The sequence below is a fragment of the Pituophis catenifer genome, unplaced genomic scaffold, assembly GCF_029215685.1.
Source record: "Pituophis catenifer annectens isolate HBS135680 unplaced genomic scaffold, rPitCat1.0.hap2 SCAF_2, whole genome shotgun sequence".
In the NCBI taxonomy this organism is placed as follows: Eukaryota; Metazoa; Chordata; class Lepidosauria; order Squamata; family Colubridae; genus Pituophis; species Pituophis catenifer.
The window spans coordinates 27927436-27942303 of NW_027256882.1; the positions used below are offsets into that span (position 1 = coordinate 27927436).

General features: G+C 41.5%; 2 protein-coding genes across 2 annotated transcripts in view; one reads left to right on the forward strand and one right to left on the reverse strand.

The window, feature by feature from the left end:
• LOC139310039 (zinc finger protein 252-like) overlaps window positions 1-14868 on the forward strand; it is a 371392-nt gene that overhangs the window by 179534 nt on the left and 176990 nt on the right. The window lies entirely within an intron of this gene.
• Window positions 1-14868, reverse strand: part of LOC139311979 (zinc finger protein 850-like) — a 34053-nt gene that overhangs the window by 16257 nt on the left and 2928 nt on the right. The window contains exons 3-4 of the mRNA XM_070936499.1: window positions 3892-3988; window positions 2288-3568 (exon numbers count right to left, since the gene is read on the reverse strand). Coding sequence (XP_070792600.1) covers window positions 2288-3568; window positions 3892-3988 — 1378 coding nt within the window. The remainder of the gene's footprint in view (window positions 1-2287; window positions 3569-3891; window positions 3989-14868) is intronic.

A 14868-nucleotide genomic window follows, 5' to 3' on the forward strand; every position in this document is an offset into this window, starting at 1 on the left:
GTTCCAAGGGAATATTCCATCATTGGCCATAGGGGGTGAGGTGTTGTCCCGTTGAAAGAGCACGCAATTTAGGCGTCCTCCTGGATTCACGGTTGACTCTGGAAGATCATGTTGCGACTGTGACCAGGGGGGCATTTGCACAGATTCGTCTGGTGTGCCAATTGCGCCCCTACTTGGACTGAGATGACCTGCGCAGTCACTCATGCGCTCGTTACCTCCCGGATCGACTACTGCAATGCTCTCTACATGGGGCTGCCCATGAAGACCACTCGGAGGCTTCAGCTGGTGCAGAATGTGGCCGCACGGGTAGTGATGGGAGTGTCCTGACACTCTCATGTTACACCCCTCCTGCGCGACCTGCATTGGCTACCGGTTGCCCTCCGGGTGAGAGTCAAGGTGCTGGTTATTACCTATAAAGCCCTACATGGCCTAGGCCCGGGGTACCTGACGAACCATCTGCGACCAATGACAGCTCCCCATCGACCGGTGCATTCCCACAGGGAGGGCCTCCTTGGGGTGCCGTCGGCCAGGCAGTGTCAGTTGGCGACTCCTAGGGAACGGGCTTTCTCTGTGGGTGCACCTACCTTATGGAATCAACTCCCCCTGGGGCTACGGATGGCCCCTGACCTTCGCTCTTTCCGCTGTGACCTCAAAACATGGTTATTTCGCCAGGCCGGATTGGACTGAAGGGGTTTTAAGGGGAATTTTAATGGTTTTTAACATTTTAATATTGAATTTTATGTCTTTTATTGCTGTGAGCTGCCCTGAGTCCTTTTCGGAGAGAGGGTGGGATACAAGTTTAATTAATAAATAATAATAAATAAATAAATTTGGAATAAGATATAAAGAAATGTATAAAACAATTTGGTTTATTATTTTTATAAGAAATGTATGATTGTAATACTACATAATTAATTGACTTTTATTAAGATGCTGGATTCTATTATATAGAAATTGATAATTGAAAATAGTGATTATATCAAGGGAATATAAGGAAATATTAGGAATTACATTATGTGGTGAGATTTGAAATTGAAGGGGATTAAAATAGAGATGAATGGAAAAATTGAATTTGGTTAAGATTAGTGGTTAGGATGAAGGGTAACATTGGTCTAAAAAAAAGAGTTAGAATAAATACTAAGGCAAAAAAGGAATTTATAAATTGTGTGGAAATGACTAAAAATTGTTTAAATTTGTGAAACGGCCAACACTCAGAAAAAATACATTGTACTGAGATAAACATCTAAGAGAGGAATATAGGAGGCAACAAAAAAAAAGGCATAGCAATTAAAGTACTGAAGCGGGCAAGAGACGATGGATAGATGATTTTTATTTTTTGTTGTGCTGATTTGCTTTTCTTTTTCTCTCCCTTTTCTTTTGTTTTTTTAGGTAGGTGACACGACTAGAAGTTAGGTAGGACAGGAAGAAAATGTCTTTTAATATAGGGTGTCATGATTAAAAGTTAGAATAAGAGATAGAAATAAAAGAAAGGGGAAACAGTGTATACACTTTTATATCATAAAATAAAAGCAATAAGAGAAAACATGGAATAACTGAACAATGACTGACTGCTACTTAATATGTGTATTATTATTAGAAATATAAAAGTTGGTTTAAACTTGGAAAAAAGCAATTTGGAAGTAGATATGAGTCAAAAAATTCAAGGTGGGCTGGATTTAACTCTCTTGTGGGCACGAAGGGACACATTACTGACGGCATGTTTGATCCCTGCTGTCACCATGAATTCCAGGCACAATGAAAATGATGGCTGCTTCCACAACACAATCATGCAGCCCAGGGATGCATGTCCTGCCCTCTTTTCCCAAAATGAGGTTCAGTGATCTTCACCGCTTAATTCACACATTCATTGATCAGCTTTATCAGGGGGAGAAGGGAGTGGGCGTAATTAAGCAAAGCAGTCTCATTTAATGGTGATTGCAACATAAAACCGTAATAGATAGGCCCCATTACCCTTATATTTCGAGGACTACTTGTATGTAGTTGGGAAATTCTGGCATTCAAAATCTGGAGGACACCAAGGTAGAAGATGGAAACTCCAATCGTGGGAATTCAATAATCAATATAAAAAAATACCACCCAAAAGCCTTCTTGAAGAATTCCACACTTCTGCGAAAGGAAATATCATGAAAGTTCTGCTGATCACCAGAAACAGGTAATTAGCCTATATCAAGGCTGTGAGTCCTTTGGTCTCTCATCAGGTTGGAATTATGACTGAAACTTTTCTCGACATTCATACAATTTGTCCTGGAAATGAGTCCTCCGGTGTTTCATTAGGCTGGAATTCTGACTGAAACTTTTGCCACACTCAGGACATTCATACGGTTTTTCTCCTGTGTGAGTCCTCTGATGTCTTGTCACACTGGAAAAATGACTGAAACTTTTCCCACACTCTGGACATACATACAGTCTCTCTCCTGTGTGAGTCCTTTGGTGTGTCACCAGGTTGGAATTCTTACTGAAACATTTCCCACATTCTGGACATTCATACGGTTTCTCTCCTGTGTGAGTTCTCTGGTGTGTCAACAGGTTGGTATTCTTAGTGAAACATTTCCCACATTCTGGACATTCATACAGTTTCTCTCCTGTGTGAGTCCTCTGGTGTTGTACAAGGCTGGAATGATGACTGAAACTTTTCCCACATTCTGGACATTCATACGGTTTCTCTCCTGTGTGAGTTCTCTGGTGTGTCACCAGGTTGGTATTCTTACTGAAACATTTCCCACATTCTGCACACTCATACAGTTTGTCCTCTGTGTGAGTCCTCTGGTGTGTCACCAGGTTGGAAGTGTTACTGAAACTTTTCCCACAATCTGGACACTCATATGGTTTCTCTCCTGTATGAGTCCTCTGGTGTGTCACCAGATTGGAAGTGTTACTGAAACATTTCCCACATTCTGAACATTCATACGGTTTCTCTCCTGTGTGAGTCCTCTGGTGTTGCACAAGGCTGGAAGTGTACCTGAAACTTTTCCCACAATCTGGACACTGATACGGTTTCTCTCCTGTGTGAGTCCTCTGGTGGGTCACCAGGTTGGAAGTGTTGCTGAAACATTTCCCGCATTCTGAACATTCATACGGTTTCTCTCCTGTGTGAGTCCTATGGTGTTTCACAAGGTTGGAAGTCTGACTGAAACTTTTCCCACATTCTGGACATTCATACAGTTTCTCTCCTGTGTGAGTCCTCTGGTGTGTCACCAGGTTGGAAGTGTTACTGAAACATTTCCCACATTCTGAACATTCATATGGTTTCTCTCCTGTGTGAGTCCTCTGGTGTTTCACAAGGCTGGAATTATGACTGAAACTTTTCCCACATTCTAGACATTCATACAGTTTCTCTCCTGTGTGAGTCCTCTGGTGTTGTACAAGGTTGGAAGGGTGACTGAAACTTTTCCCACAATCTGGACACTGATACGGTTTCTCTCCTGTATGAGTCCTCTGGTGTATCACGAGGGTGGAATTCTGGCTGAAAGTTTTCCCACATTCTGGGCATTCATACGGTTTCTCTCCTGTGTGAGTCCTCTGGTGTTTCACTAGGCTGGAATTACGACTGAAACTTTTCTTACACTCCCGACATTCATACAATTTGTCCTGGAAATGAATCCTCTGGTGTGTCATTAGGCCGCAATTCTGACTGAAACTTTTCCCACAATCTGGACGCTCATACGGTTTGTCCTCATACGATGAGTCCTCTGGTGTGTCATCAGGTCGGAATTATTACGGAAACATTTCCTCCATTCTGGGCAATCATACGGTTTTTCTCATGTGTGAATCCTCTGGTGTCTTATCACACTCGAAATACGACTGAAACTTTTCCCACACTCAGGACACACATATGGTTTCTCTCCTGTGTGAGTTCTCTGGTGTGTCAGCCGGGTGGAATTATGACTGAAAAATTTCTCACACTCTCGACACTCATAAGGTTTCTCTCCCGTGTGAATCGTCTGATGTGATACCAGTTTGGAATTACCTCTGAAACTTTTCCCACAGTCTGGACATTCATATGGTTTCTCCAGGGTACGAGTCCTGTTGTGTATCACCAGGTGGGAATTCCTACTGAAACATTTGCCACAGTCAGGACATGCAAAGGGTGTCCCTCCTATATGAGTCTTCTGGTGTATTACTAGGGTGGAGTTGTGACTGAAAAGATGTGAAAAAAAGAAAAAAGTATACATTACAATAAGCAAACATGCCACAATAAAGAATAATCTCTTACATTAGTTATGATTTATTTGACACATTTGTGTCCAAGTTCAAATACCCATTCAGTCATGAAATTTTTTCACTTTAGTGATTCACAAATTCTTAGCAGCGGAAAGGCTTATCATTAAATATATCTGGAAATGCTGGGGATAGATTGTACAGTTGTAAATATATGCACGCAGAGAGAAATGCAAACACACACACCTATAACTATGTATGTGGAAAATCTATGTGATTTTAGCCTGAAAATTATCCCAAAATGGTTACAGTCGAATCTTCTGAACTAACTTTAGAGGTGTGGGTTTTTACCTGATGAAATGATATCTACAGGATTTGATGTTCTAATTTTGCCCACTTACTGACTGCAATTCGGACTGGCATCTGTGTCAGTAAGTAGTCCAATCATTAAACATGATATATCAAAATGCCAACTTTCTTCTGTTCCTCTGCATTTATTATGCAAATCGGTGTGGGTTGTTAAAGGCAATTTTACATGACTGCGACTTCCAACTTCCTGCAGACATCTCCACTGATTTTGCTTGTCAAAAATTAGCCGGTAAGGTCACAAATGAGGACCTTGATTCAGAGATACTGCCACCATTGTAAATCTGAATTGCAATTGCTGCAACTCCTTTTCCTGCACTTTCACAACCACTCTGGTGACATCCTAATTCAAGTAGTGTTCACTTACTGACTGCAATTGGGACTGGCATCTGTGTCAGTAAGGAGCCCAATCTTTAAGCATGGTGTCATATTTATTTATTTTATTTATTTTATTTTTTAAATTTATATGCCGCCATTCTCCGAAGACTCAGGGCGGCTCACAATACATTTAAAAAAACATTCTAAAAACATTTAAAAATTAAAAAACAATTAAAAACCTTAAAACGCATTCACACCATTCATGGCCGGAACTCGCCAGATTGCAAAGCGAGATCAACCGCCCCAGGCCTGCCGGAAAAGCCAGGTCTTCACCGCTTTTTGGAAGGCCAATAGGGTGGGGATGGTCCGGACCTCAGGAGGTAACTGGTTCCAGAGAGCTGAGGTGGCCATAGAGAAGTCCCTCCCCCGCCAGCCGGATATGACAATGCCAATTTACATATCATGCTTGTTGGTTTTACAGAAAGGGAATGCCATGAAAGTGAAGGTGGAAAGTCACAGAGAAATTCTGTGCCTTAAACAGACAGAATTTGGAGAAAAACTGAAAATTGGAAAGGGAAGATGGTAATGGCATAACTAGAGGAAGCCGGACTGGGTGAACAGAATATAAAGATAAACTCTCCACAGGGCATTTTATTCCAACAGAAGCCTCTTTGGAGCTCAACCAACCTGCCTCTTGTGCACACGTCTCTCTTCCTCAAAATGCTCTGCAGGCATTTTGGCCAAGACATCCCAGGCCTGTCACTTAACCTGAAATGTTCTTATCTTTCTAAATATAGTGCATTCAGAAAGTATTCAAACCCCCTTTACTTTTGTCAATTTTCTCATGCTGCAGCTTGATTCTACAGCTGTTGAACTTCATTTTTCCCCTCCTTAATCTACAGAGTACCCCATAATGACAAAGTAAAAATGTCTGTAAATTTAGTAAAAGGAAAAAAACTGAAATATCACATTGGTATAAGTATTCAGACCCTTTGCAACAGCACTTGAAATTTAGCTCAGGTGCCTCCCATTTCCCTGGATTGTGCTGACATGTTTCTATACCTTGATTGGAGTCTACCTGTGGTAAATTAAACTGATTGGACATGATTTGGAAAGGCACATACTCTCCATAGAAGGCCTCTCAGCTGACAATGCATACTGTAGCAGAACAATAGCCATGAGGCCAAAGAAAGTGTCTGCAGAGGTCAGAGACAGGATATTGCAAGGCACAGATCTGGGGAAGGCTATCATAAAATTTCTGCTGCACCAAAGGTTCCTAAGGGCACAGTGGCCTCCATAATTCTCAAATGGAGAAGAACGTTTGGCACAACCAGGACTCTTCCAAGAGCTGGTCGTCCGGTCAAACTGAGCAATTGGAGTAGAAGGGCCTTAGTAAGAGAGGGGACCAAGAACCCGATGGTTACTCTGACTGAGCTTCAGAGATCCTGTGTGGAGATGGGGCAGAGTTGAGTGGAGCAAAGCTGAATGGAGCAAAGTACAGGGATATCCTCAATGAAAACCTTTTCCACAGCGCTCAGGACCTCACACTGAGCCAAAGGTTCACTTCTCAACATGACAAGGGACACAGGCAAGACAACATAGGAGTGGCTTAGGGACACTGAATGTCCTAGAGGGGCCCAGCCACAGTTCTGACTTGAACCCTATTGAATATTTTTAGGCACCTAAAAATGGCTCTCCATCAATGGTTGCCACCCAACCTGACTGAGCTTGAGAGGACTTGCAAGGAAGAATGGCAGAAAAACCCCAATCCAGGTGTGCAAAGCTTATCGCCTCATACCCAAAAAGATTTGAGGCTGTAATCGCTGCCAAAGGTGTTTCAACAAAGTACTGAACAAAGGATCTGAATACTTATGTCAATGTGATATTTCAGGTTGTTTTGTTTTAATAGATTTACAGGCATTTCTAAAATTCTGTTTTCACTTTGTCATTATTGATGTAGATGAGAAAAAATGAATTTCAACAAGTGCAAAATAACAAAGTTGACAGAAGTGAAAGGGGTCTGAATGCTGTCTGAATGCACTGAACGTGGGTTCCTATTGACACAGAAATAAACTCCTAAGAATCTATTCATGTGAACAATTATGTGTATTTCAGTCTGCAAAAGGACTCAGGAGGGAATTCGCTCAAATGTTTTAATCTGTTTTTTAAATCTCCCAGCAGAAAATCACAGGCAGCAACTTTAAATCCTGGAGAAAAAGGATAATAAAAACATTTGGGGGAGAGAAAGAATCTGCAGCAGGAGCAGCCCTCATGTTTCATTCTTGTCCCTTCGCTGCTTCCAGGCCCTGCAGGAACCCAAAAGGCTTCTCCTCCGGCCTTCCCTCCACTCACCTCCCAGGAGCCGCTTCCACCCTCCGAGCAGCACAAGAGGCTCCGCCAACGCCTCCATCCTCCTCCCGTGGGTGACCCGGAAGAGGAACGTCCTCTCTCCTCCATCTCTCTAGCAATCCAATACTCTATCGTTCCCATTCGCTCCAGCTCGGCCTCTCTCCCTCGGTGGTGATGTCAATACTAGCGATGTCGCTGCTTTTCTCTTATTCTCTGCTATCGAGGCGCGACTGTTGCTTCTTTCTACAGCGCCATCTAGTGTCATAAGGTTGATAATCACCCTCGTCCTATCTCTACCCTGAAGCCTTTGCAAGAGTCAGCCATCAAGTCTTATTGGACTCCCACCGAGCACAGGAATAGCTTTCGTCCATAACAATCTATGCTATACCTTTTCTTTCAGGTCTCCCAAGAGGGCAGACTCATTTTCCCTCTTGCTCCAACTAAACCAAAGGAAAACGTCCAAGGAGGGGAATGACTATAATATCTAACTTGAAAGTGCACCTCCCTTGGGGGTTGGTGAAGATTGTTCCAGCCAATTTTACATCTCGGGGGGTGCAGGATAAGTCTTGGAAAGCTGCCTTGGCAAATGATTGAAGCTGTAACAGTGAAGCTGTTGAATGGAAGGCTCTTGAGTCAAGCCCTTCTGTCCTTTGGGGTCTGGTAGGGATGCCCTCATTGTCACTCCAACTCAGCCAGGAGCTTCTTTTGCAGGAACTGAACCAAGGAAATCATCCGTGGAGAGAACACAATGTGCCATCAGGCAGAGACAAAGTGCACCTCCCTTGAGGTTCCGTGAAGACTATTCCATCCAGCTCTTTCTCTTGGGGTGCAGGATAACTCTCCAAAACTATATTTGCAACTGAGGGAAGCTTGAGGACTGATGCTTTCCCCTACTTAGCTTCACAAGATTAGGCAGATGCTGCATCATAAAAGTTGATAATGTGAGTTAGAAATGTGAAATTTACGCAAGCGCAAAATTTAAGAGAAAATTTTTATAAAATATTTTACTGATGGCATTTAGATCCTAAAAAGTTACCTTGTATGTATCCGAATTTGCAATCTAAGTGTTGGTGATGCGATTGTGATGATGCCACCTATTATCATATATGGTGGACTTGTAAAATAGTTAAAGCATTTTGGATTAAAATATGGTGGATTATCCAAAATATCCTTAAAAAGAAGATAAGGTTTACTCCACAGTTGTTTTTGTTGGGTATAGTTACAGATTGTACGGTTATAGAGACTAAATTGATTTTAAATTTAATAACTGCAGCTAGACTTTTGGTGGCACAATATTGGAAGAAGGAAGAACTGCCTAGTATTGAAGAATGGATATTAAAAGTAGCGAATTTAGCAGAAATGGCAAAAATTTCAGCATATTTGGAAGATTATTCACAAGAAAGATATATATCGGAATGGAGAAGATGGATTGATTATATTCAAAACAAATATTGGACTAAAAAGTATCAAATAGCTTATGAATGAATAGAAAAATTAAGAGTATTCATATTTAGTTAAGTAAAAGGGGAGTTAAAGTGTGAAGGGGGGGAATAGGAGCTCATAGATAGTTAGCTTAGTTTAGTATATGATTGTTAATTGTTATACCCTGAATTTTGTTCCGGGAAGTTTGGGGTGGGTGGGGGGAGGGGAAGGAAGGGAGGGGGGAGATGGGGAAATATTTGTAAAAAAATTTTTTTTTTGGTAAAATTCTTTAATAAAATAAAAAAAAAGTTGATAAAGGTCTTGTTTGTAGGGGAAACCTTAAACAATTGCCACGGGGTGGTTACATCTGGCCGGCAGGTCTGACATCCCTGCTCTAGAAGTTGTGGGTGCTCCATCAGTGGAGTTTTTTAAGAGGAGATTGGGCAGCCAATTGTCTGGAACGGTATAAGGCAGGAGTGTCAAACTCGATTTCATTGATGGCCGCACCAGGGTTGTGTTTGATCTCGGTGGGGGCTGAGTGGACGTGGCCTAGGTGGGTAAGCACAATGTCACTCGTGTCAGGGGCGCCTGTGGTGGCCCAAGCGCTCTGCCAGAGAAAATGGGCTCCTGAGCTCTGTTTTCAGCTACGATGGCCTCCTACAACTCTCTGCCAACAAAAACAGCCTTAGGGAGGACCCACGCATGGCCCTCGCAAGGTCTGTTTTCATTGGCAGAGGCCCCGAGGGCCAGTCCGCTGTTTCGAGGGCAGCCCTGTGGGCCAGATCTAAGCACCCCGTGGGCCTAATCCAACCCCTGGGCCTTGAGTTTGACACTCCTGCTTTAAAGGTATGTTTTCCATATAATATAATGCTTAAACAATGGGAGAATGTGTGGACAAAAGATCTAAAATTCAGATTAAAATAAAATGATATGGTAGTGAGATGATAGTAGTGTTCCAATATTTGAGGGGCTACCACAAAGAAAAGGGGGTTCAACCTATTTTCCAAAGCAGCAGAAGGTGAGACAAGAAACAATGGATGGGAACTAATTGAGGAGGAAAGCAACCTAAAGCTAAGGTAAAAGTTTCCTGACAGTGGGAGCAATTAATCAGTGGAATGGCTTCCCTTCAGGAGCTCAGGGTGCTCCATCAATGGAGGCTTTTAAGAAGAGACTGGACTAGACAGCCATTTTTTGAAATCGTATGGGACAGGGTTCTGCAACCTTAAACACTCAAAGGGCCACTTGAACAGGGGTGAAATGTTTGCTACCAGTTCTGTGGATGTGGCTTGGTGGTCATGTGAACAGATAGGTGTGGCCAACTTGACATCACTCACTATTAGAACCAGGAGCTGTACATTTTAAAGCACATTTTGCCCCTTCTGAAGACCCCAACGCTTTGAGTTTCCCTCCGCCACCCAAGCGACCATTGGAGCATTCTCTTGCCCCACTCTCCATCCCAGAGTGTCGTGCATTCCCCTCCCCCACCATTCATCCATAGAAACCAGTGGTGAAATCCAAAAATTCCTTCCTCTTCCTTCCTTCCTTCCTCTTCCTTCCTCTCTCTCCCCCATTCCTCACCCCCACCCCCAGATAATAACTAAGGAAATTCTGCCACATTCTTTCTGTCTCTGGAAAGATACCAAAATAAACCATGCATTGCAAAAGGAGTGACTGTCAGGCTGTTAGACCACAGCGCCACAAGGTTGCCTCAAGGGGAGCAGATGGAGCTGAATCTCTCTCTCTCTCTTCCCGACTGCAGCAGGAAACAGCAGGCAGCCCTGTCTCTCATCTCTCTCATCCTTCTCTTTCTCCCTCTCTTGTGTGTGTGTGTGTGTGTGTGTGCGCGCGCGCATGCATGTTCCCCCTTGAACCATTTCCAAAAAAGGGGCGAGGGTTGGGTTTCTTTGGTTTTTTTTCGCTGATCTTGTTCTTTCTTCTTTGGGTGCTTTTTACCATATGATTTAAATCAAGTCATTTCTGGTTCCCAGATAAATGAAGCTCTTTCGTCCCCCTGCTGTGGTTCCCTGATGGCTGGCTGTCCCCCAGTCACTCCTCACCTGTCCTGAGAAGAGAAGGGCGACGGTTGCAGATGGAGACTCACTCCATATTCCAGAGTGGAAGCGAAGAGTGCCTCTTTTTCCAGTCCTTGTTGGGAGATGCGCAAACTTTCTCCACACCTGGACATTGGCTGGCCTGCCCGGCTGCAGCCAATGCTCTGCGTCGTAATGGACTCCAGGAGGAGGAAGAGGGGACCCCGTCTCCCCCATTGTGCAGCACGCTAAGTTTAAGTGCAAAAGCAGTAAACAGCCATGGAGGCAGCGAGGAATATGGGGATTTTCTCTGCCCCGAGACACCAGCTGGGGCGCATCTCTCCAGATGAGCAATTCATCCTAGTGACTAGTCTCTCCAAGGTATCCATGGAGAGATCATGGGTTGCCTGCAATTCCTTTGGGGCTCAGCACCTCCTGCCTGGGACCCTCTGATCAGCTGTTCTGCAGGGAAGATACAGCCCAGCTCAGCCTTACCTACCCACCTGCTCTGAGGGAAGAATGCACAAAACAGAGCGGCAAAGAATGGCAGCCGGGGATATCCAGGAGAAAACCTCCTTGATGTGGATGAGTAACGGGAAAGGAACTCTAGAGGATCCCTCCCCAAAATTCCTCTCTCCAGGGAGGGGCTGTCTCTGTGGACGAGAATTGCAACCCTTTCTCCAATTTGGCTGCTTGCTTCCACACCTGGTGGTGGTTGCTGTGGGGGGGGGAGAGGGAGCCAAGGAAAGTGCCCTCCCTGTCAAGCACCAGGGAAATCAGAAGCTCCAGACTGTTCAAATGGGTATAAAGATTTATTGCAAGCTTAAGATCTCTGCAAGAATCTGAACAACGATCAAAGCAATTCGGAAGTATGAGACTTCCAGTTGACATTGCGGGGATATCAGACACAGGGAATGTGTCTCCCTGTTTGTGGGCTCCAAAAGGAGCCAAAACCACCCTGTAGGGGTGGTGAAGCAAAGAAGGCGCCCTGTGAGGTCACGGAGTTGCAGCTCTCCTGTCTGATCAGGGCTTCTTTTTCCCGCTCAGCTATAGAAAGAAGAAGACACAGCCTAAAGATGGCTGCCACAAAGCTGGGACAACCGAGGAACAACTAAGTCTGGTACTGGAGCGAAGTAGGTGAACAGTGATTGAAACTGGGGGAGAGAATTCCTTTTTGCCTTAAACTTAACCCCAGGGAACAATTTAAAACTATTTGCTCAGAACTAGTTGTTAAAGCGGCATTTAAGCATTCTGAGAAAATACCAGAACGGAAGGGGAAGACGCAAAAGACAGAAATAATGAATTTTGAAATAAACAGAAAATTGGACTCTTAAACTGGGAAAACGTGGTACTGGGAAGGCATTTTAAAATGCTGGAATCATTTACTTACAAAACTTATTCTGCTTTTATAATTTATTTATTTATTTGTTTGTTGGTTCAATATGCCGCCCTTCTCCGGAGACTCAGGGCGGCTTACAATGCATTAAGCAATAACCTTCATACTTTTGTATATATCTGCTTTGTAGGGCTTTCGCCCCCCCCCCCAAACGGGTGTTCTTTTTTATACAAAGTCAGCTTATTGCCCCCACAATTTGGGTCCTCATTTTACCTATTTTACCTTCCATCCTTTTTATCCCATTTTACCTTCCATCCTTCGAAAGGATGGAAGGCTGAGTCAACCTTGAGCCTGGTGAGATTTGAACCTGCAGTAATTGCAGGCAGCTGATGTTACTTAATAGCACATTAGTCTGCTGTGCCACCAGGCTCATATTTACAACTAAAATGACGATTGACTAGAGGCAATGCTGAAATTTAAGTTGAGGAGTGCCACCTGCTGATGAAAGGAAAATTTACAAGTCTGGGAATACTTACATGAAGAACTGTGAAAATATTTACTGGATTATTCCTAACTATCCTATGACTACTTAAAGGACCTCTGAATGTTATCCTAGAAGATTGAACCTGTAAAGGGGATGTAAAGAGCCATTGATAACCTGTGGGACTATTTAAATAGTACTGATTGTTTACCTATGGGATATAAAGAACTGTGATTAGTGCACTCCTTGAAGAGCAACTTAAGGATTGAATAAATAGTTCTTGGACGGCTGAACAAAAGTTGAATTTTTTGTTATATAACAGCGGCTAATGGGCATGGGGGAAAGGAAGGAAGAAGATTAAAGCGGTAATTTAAAGGGACAAAACCCAAAAAGAAAATTGACTTTTTGTATAAAAATATTTGGAGAACTTTAAAAAGCAGAAGAAATAGAACCCCACCAAACGGATGGAAAACTATGGGAAATACAGGGCAAAATAGAATTGTCCAGGATTTTAAAATACAAAATGATTTCACTGGGAGTAACAGTGCAGAAATAAGAAAAAGGGAAAAGAGATGGAAAATAACAGGAAATACAGGGCAAAATAGGAGGGTTCAGGATTTTAAAGCACAAAAAAAAAAAAAAGGGGGGGGGAAGAAAAATTTAAAAAAAAGAAAGGGAGAAAGAAATGAAGATATATATGTTGTATACACTTAGAATTGAAATATGAATTGAAGTAGGATTTGTTAGAAAAAGATGAGATTGTGATATTAATTAATAGAAAATTATAGAAAATTATATGGATATATGAATGAATTGAAATAAGTTTTAGAATATGATTACGTTTAAATAAATGATATTTTAAATTGCACTGTTGGAAATAACAGCTGGAATATTTTTAAACTTAAGAAAAACTCTAACAACTCGAATATCTTTAACTGTATATTTGGAATCTAATTATAAAAGAAAAAAGTTAGTTCAAAGTACGAACTAACTAGGTTGTGGTGAAAAGAGAAATGATTAAGATGTTGTTTGAAGAGATACAAATATATATGTTTGACAAAGTAATTGAAAATTAGAGACAAGATTCAGGAAAAGCAATTTGATTTATTATTATTATATAGAGAGAAAGATTGTTATATAATTAACTGATTTTTATTAAGATGATGGATTGTATCATTTGAAATAAGATTTAAAGAAATGTATAAAACAGTTTGGTTTATTATTTTTATAAAAAATGCATGATTGTAATACTACATAATTAATTGACTTTTATTAAGATGCTGGATTCTATTATATTGAAATAATTGCTAATTGAAAATAGTGATTATATCAAGGGAATATAAGGAAATATTAGGAATTACATTATGTGGTGAGATTTGAAATTGAAGGGGTTTAAAATAGAGATGAACGGAAAAATTGAATTTGGTTAAGATTAGTGGTTAGGATGAAGGGTAATATTGGTCTAAAAAAGTGTTAGAGAGAATAAATACTAAGGCAAAAAGGGAATATATAAATTGTGTTGAAATGACTAAAAATTGTTTAAATTTGTGAAATGGCCAACACTCAGAAAAAATACATTATATGTTTGTCGGTTTGTGTAAAAAATCAGTAACACTTTTATTAAAAAAAGGTTGAATTTTACAAACAAACTAAGATGCTTTATAAGGAAGAAATGAGTGGAACTTTGAAGGAGATGGCGTTACTTTTTCAAAACACAAAGGACATCATGGAGAAAGGATTTAAGGAGATTATGGAAAAAATGGAAAATACTATACAAGGGATGATGAGTAAAGACCAATATGCCCATGAAAGGGAGGAGTCAACAGAAGAAATGGAGGAAATGATTGCGCCGAAGAACCAGAAAACAAAAGAAGAAGTTAATGAGGAGATAACAATGAAAATAACAGTAACAGATGAATTAAATCAGGGGGAAAATATATTAAGAGAGTTGAAAAGAGAATTGGAGATACAGGAAGATACTTTTGAAAGGGAGATAGGGGCCCGGGTAAAAATTTTGGAAACTAGGCAGTGGAAGAGAGTAGAGGTGGGAGAATAACCTAGATTGACCTGCCAAGTAGATGCAGACTGAGATAAAGATCCAAGTGAGGAATATGGGAGGCAAGCAAAAAAAGCAGAGCAATTAAAGTACTGAAGCGGGCAAGAGACGATGGATAAATGATTTTTATTTTTTGTTGTCGTTCTGTTTGCTTTTCTTTTTCTCTCTCTTTTCTTTTGTTTTTTTAGGTAAGTGACACAACTAGAAGCTAGGTAGGGCAGAAATAAAATGTCTTTTAATATAGGGTGACATGATTAAAAGTTAGAATAAGAGATAGAAATAAGAGAAAGGGGAAACAGTGTATACACTTTTATATCATAAAATAAAAGCA